Consider the following 5,967-nt stretch of genomic DNA (forward strand, 5'->3'; position numbering starts at 1 on the left):
TGTTGTACTCTATCATTGTAAGAGCGCTTTGAGATGTTTGGTGATGTGATTTAGCGCTTTACAAATAAAATTGAATTGAATTGAATTGAATTCATTTCAGGCTTTCCTTCACCATTTGCACTGCTTGCGCTGCCAAACTATTTGAGACTGGGTGCAAATAGGGCTGTTTGAATGTGATGAATTCCCTACTGCTGCATAAACTCATCCAACAGCTCACTTGTAAATGTGGGACCAATACCTGTGACAGGATTATAAGACAAGCCATGGATTCCGAGCAACGGCCTGAGTTTGTCTATGGTGGCAGTGGCTGTGATGTTGTTCATGATGTGAGCCTCATTTCATTTTGTATGTGCTGTCTTTTTTAAGGAAAAGCATCCTCCAAGCCCTTGCTCAATCAGAACCCCCTCTACTGTGCAGCAATGATCCAATGACCAAGGTATTGCAGGCATGTCAAGGTGTAAAGATGAGACGTTTACACCTTATCTCAGCACCTCACCATCCCCACAGCACCCACAATGACATAAAGGTTCACCCCGACCTCACTACAATCTCAATGGAGCATCAGTACATAGTGAATTATCTTAACAAAATAAAACATACAATGATATAAACCAAGAAATGATAGAGGATTATTTTGAACACTTATCGCCAAAACTAATCAAATGAATGTGCTGACAATTTTGTGTGTGTGCCAGAATTATTAAATACAGAAACCCTTTTAAGGCGCTTACAGACAACTCAGACACTTTTGCAGTGAACTCTAAAAATATAGCATGGCTACATGATCTTAGCAAGCTAACAGCTGCTAAGGAGTTGGTTTATGGCACGTTATGATTTACAGATTGCGTCCTCCTTCAAATGAAAATAATAATTATTTATAATTAATAAGCAGACCGAATGTCTGTTATTTAGATTTCATATCTGCAAATTAAAGCAAACCTGTCACAGCATCTGCCATGCTTTTTCTGTTTCTCGCATGTCTTCCCCTCCTGTTTTCTGTCCGTGGTGGGCCGAGTCTGCAGGACCAAGTCTCTGGCTGAGCTGTACACCTGAGATCCATCTTAATCAACTCCCAACTCTGGTTCTTCCTCCACTGATTGCCAGTTTGTCTGTTTTACCCCTTGTGGTATTTTGCCTCTCCCGGAGATGAGCGCACCAGCATAAGTCTGCAAATGCCCGCTTTCTCGTCAACAAAATGGATGATATCAAGCTGCAGATTGCCAACCACTACATTGACAGCTGTGTCAATGTGATAACCGATACATGGCTGCATGAGCGCGTCTCAGATTCAGCCATGGAGCTAGCAGGCCACGCCATCTACTGGGCAGACCGCACATCGCACTCTGATAGGATGAGTCGAGGTATCTCGTATGTATCTAAACAACAGCTGGTGAACACAGACTGTGGTCATTGAGAGACATTGCTGCCCAGACGTATAGTTTCTTTTCTATTTTTGAGAAGATGCAGACCCTTCTATCTCCCAAGGGAACTCTCTACAGTGCGTGTTAGTGACAATACTGTTTGTTTTGTTGTTGTTGTCCACATCTTGGTTAAAGTATCACTTATTGACAGACTTGAAAGGGTATGTTGTCAACTGTACACACAAAACACATCACCATCAGTGTCTCATGCATTGATTAAGATTGATAAAATATCTCAGAGGCAGCAAATTTTCTTTTGGCTCCTAGTTTGGCACCATAGTTTTCTGCTTTCCAATATTTCACTATGTTTGAAATTCTCTGGTAGCAAACCACAATTCAAATCAAGAAACTTCAATTGCACATCAAATCTTGGTCTAAATTTTGTTGCCACCTATAATCCATTGTGTCCTCATATAAATAACTTTTTGTTGTTTTTTTTTTGTTGTTTTTTTCAAAAAAAAAAAGGCCTTGATCATGCCTTTGTGAAAGTGAGAAACAGAAAAAAGTGAAATCACATCAAATTGCAAATGTAGCTTTATTGATTGATTGAGGAAATGACAGCAGCATATAGATGACTAAATCAAAACATTAAGAAAAGCCTGATTGAACTTGATTTGTACCCATTTGAAGTAATTGGCAATAATTTGATTAATTTTTCCCGAGAAGAGAAACCAGATAGTAAAAGAAAGTTGATTAAAATGGAAAAGTGAGACTAATTACACAAGGCACGTTTCTGTAAAACTCCATAAGGATGTCTACTGTACAGATGTGGCGTGGTGGTGCAGCAGGTAACTGTAGTAGTGGGGCAGCAGATGATGGTGGTGGCCATGCAGCAGTCCTTGTACTTGGTGGAAAATCAGTTGTTGTTGTTTGAAGAGCTGCAGGAGGTGCTGTTGCCCACAGAGAGAAAGGTGGATCTGATGGAGCAGCTGCTGCTGGTGGTTTACCAGCATGCATTGCTGGTAGAACAGTGACAGTTGGTCATGGTGGTCGATTGGCAGTTCTTCCTGTTGGAGCACCAGTTGTTGGTGGTACTCAAGCAGCTGTAGATGCAGGTTGAAAAGCACCAGTTGATGTTGCTGGAGCAGCTCAAGGTTTATCTTGGCTGACAGTTGCTGTAGTTCCTGCAGCAGAGCTTTTATTTGTGCTAACAGTTCAGGTGACGGAGTGTAAACTGTAGTTGATTCAGTAACAGTAGTTGTCGGCTCAGGAGTGGTTGTAGTAGGTTCAGGAGTGGTTGTGGTTGTAGTCGGCTCAGGAGTGGTTGTGGTTGTGGTTGTGGTTGTGGTTGTAGTCGGCTCAGGAGTGGTTGTAGTTGTGGTTGGGGCAGGTGTAGTTGTTGTGGTAAAAAGGAAACAGGTTGGTGTAAAAATAACTGTTCCCACTTCTTCCAGGAAAGGCAGATTTCTGATGTCATTAGCGATGTCACACACATTTGAAGTTCCACATCCAGCAACAGAGATCTGTTGGCGATCTATCAAGACTGTGGATGAAAAGATTGAATTTGAGTCAAACAATTTCTTCATTAGTCATGACAGACAAATATATGTCGATGATTAAAGTACGAAGAAAACAGATTCAGAGTCTTCTGTATGTATAGAGAAAGAAAAAGTGTATTCATGATAACTTTGAAATAAATATATAACAATCTTTCTCTTGTTCAAAGGCATGCAGTGATTTTAAGTCCTTACACTCATGAAACAAGTTTAAACAGAAGTAAAAATGATTCAGAGATTTTTTTTAAATGTACAATAAAAATACTCACTCTGTGACTGAAAGCAGGTGTCCTCCTCTCCTCTACAACTCACTACAGCGTCACACTGATCAGTGCTGGGATCACAACCATCGCATTGTATTCCATTTACTGCAGGAATAGCAGGGACTGAAACAAACGAGATGAAACCACAGAGTGAATATTTAAGCCTTTTATCTTTAAAAGTATTTTGAAATATTTGTTGTTTGTTCTTTTCATCACAATTCTTCTGATCCAAATATACTTACAGCTTAGGGTCCTCAAGTTGCATTCATTCTCATCATCACAGCACTCAGCATTTGCAACTGTGTGTATCCCACCCAGGTTGGCTGCAATGGTCTGTGTGCCTGTGGTTGGACAAACAGCGGGACCTGCACAGTCCCTGTAGATTCTCTCTGTTCCATCGGTTTCTGTTGTCAAAAAAAGAGCATTGTGAATTTCATGGAACACATGTTGAATTTTTCAATAGTTCAGTGAAAAGGAAAAGATGATATGAAGAAAAGAATACCTGTGATGAAGGCATTCAAACACATTTCTCCAGGCGCACATTCAACTGTCACTCCGAAAGCACAGCTCAGATCATTGACATCTGTACATACTTGACACTGGATTTCTCCATCTGTAATGGGAACAAACAAAGAAAAATAATATTTTATGAAAAGAAATGTGTGAACGGTGAAATGTCTGAAGATCCTGAATGTCTGAAGTCTTTGTCAGAATATCATTTAGATTTAACATTGAGCTTTAATCCTGGTTTATACATATGTACATAACTACTTTCACAGTTTTAGTTTAGCTTTTTGTTCTTGAATTCCTATCTCCAGAGGTTTTTCCCTGTGCTGTCACATTTCAATATCTCTCATAGGAATTAATAACTAATTATGTTTCATCTATTATTTTTGATCCATCATTAATTCCAGAAATCAAAGTAAAACTTAACAGCTTCAGCAGATTTACTAATAGATACATGTTATAATATTATTATTATCATTAAACTTTCTTTTACAATTTCTAAATTGTATTTCTGTGTTAATAATAAATGAACTTGTGTTGTACCTGCATAAGTTGTATTGTAAAATAAGTTTGGTTACCTGCACTGGAGAATGCCCACAGGAGAGCGAAAGAGAGGATCAGCTTCATCATGATGATCAGGAGTTTTCAGGAGTCTTCCTGAAGGCTGGATCTGTCTCTGCTGAGCATCACTTGCCTTTTTATAATGTTCAGGTGTTCAAGTACTTGTTGAAAAATGTGTGCGTAACAACCTTAATAACTGGGTGTGTTGTCCATTCTTACAGGATGATCTTTAAGACACTCCCGATTTGATTCTTGTGAACAATCACCATACCCTTTTTAGTCATTTGAAATGTTCCTCAGCTGAAAACACTGACGGCATGCCTCTCTGTTGAAATTAGTTGGTTGGCATTGTGTGCACTTTGGACAATGAACTGTCCACCTCCCTTTATATATATTTTTTTTTGACAATTGAATTGTTGTGTGTCCGCTGTGAAACCATACACACTGTTCTCCAGTTATGGAAATTAAGAGTTTCCATTATGTCGATGAATATTTAGACGCTCCCTGAATCTTGAAATAGCATCACATTGATGGCTACAAAGAGATGCAGCCAGCATCGTAGTTTCACCTCATTTATTTGTCATTTCTTCCATTCATATTTGTTTTTTTTACAGAAACCCTATATAAAAAATTATTTCGTCTTTCGTAACCGGGAGCTATTTCTGACTGAGACTTACTCATTGACGCCAACATTAAACAAGTCTACAGGGCTGCCTTTTTCACCTGCGTAATGTCTCTAAAATTACAACGTACTGACTCAAGCTGATACTGAGAAGCATTTGTTGCTAAACTATTGTAATTCCCTATTATGAGGATGCGCATAAGACTACTGACAGGAACTAGCAGGGGAGACTACATCACGCCAGTGTTAGTTTCTCTTCACTGGCTTCCTGTGGAGTATAGAAAGGTATTCAAAATTGATCTTTTAAGTTATAAGGCTCTGAGAACCAAGGATCCATCATATCGTAAAGAGCTGTCAGTCCCATGTTACCCCTGCAGAACACGTGGTTCTCAGAATGCTGACGTATTGGGGGTTCCTTGGTTTTGCTGCTGTAGGTTTAGACTGCTGATAGACCTTAAATACACTGAGCATCTTTCCTTTCTGTTCAGCAGATACCCAGGCCATACCTTCAAGTGTATGACCTGGGTGTTTCTCCTGTCTGTCCCGCATCACAGGGACAATGGTCAGATCTCATTTTGGACCATAGAAAAGAGTGAACCATCATCTCTCTGCAAGTCTGCCTTCAGTCCATGAGTTAGTGAACTTCTACAACAAAACCCTGAGTAGTTTTTTGGACTTCCATACCCCCATCAGAGCCAGATCCGTCAGCTTCTCTTGTTCCGTCCCTTGATTCAACAGCGAGCCGCGAAAAATGAAAGCTGCGAGGTGTGCCCTTGAGCTGAATTTCACAGCTTCAGGCCTCAACGTCCATTACATTACCAAGCCTACTGTGAACACCAAAAGGCCTCATCCACATCCCTGAAAAATACAACATCTCTATATTTTTCAAACCTCATCCAGAGCAGCCAAAGAATCTCCAAGGAGCTTTTATCTACAGCAATCGATCTCCTCAGACCACACACACCCTCAAATTCTAACTGTACAGATGATCACTGTGTTGGGCTGAAGATTCCATTGAACTCCTCCAAGAAGTTTCTCCCCCAGAGGAAAATCACCAGGGACAATGAACAGGCCATAAAACAGCAGGGGAGCAAGCC

The 5,967-nt window shown here is 40.2% G+C and overlaps 1 protein-coding gene across 1 annotated transcript; it reads right to left on the reverse strand.

The window, feature by feature from the left end:
- Positions 1–1,933: 1,933 nt before the first annotated feature.
- LOC308116055 (uncharacterized protein) lies at positions 1,934–4,452 on the reverse strand. Its single transcript, XM_080474025.1, has 5 exons — positions 4,266–4,452; positions 3,683–3,793; positions 3,423–3,584; positions 3,187–3,303; positions 1,934–2,904 (listed from the first exon to the last, which is right to left on the reverse strand). Exons 1-5 carry the CDS (start codon positions 4,315–4,317, stop codon positions 2,177–2,179), a joined length of 1,170 nt encoding a protein of 389 aa, XP_080330151.1. The 5' UTR covers positions 4,318–4,452; the 3' UTR covers positions 1,934–2,176.
- Between the last annotated feature and the right edge of the window lie 1,515 nt (positions 4,453–5,967).

Source organism: Lipophrys pholis, assembly GCF_963383615.2.
Source record: "Lipophrys pholis genome assembly, chromosome: 10".
Classification (NCBI taxonomy): Eukaryota; Metazoa; Chordata; class Actinopteri; order Blenniiformes; family Blenniidae; genus Lipophrys; species Lipophrys pholis.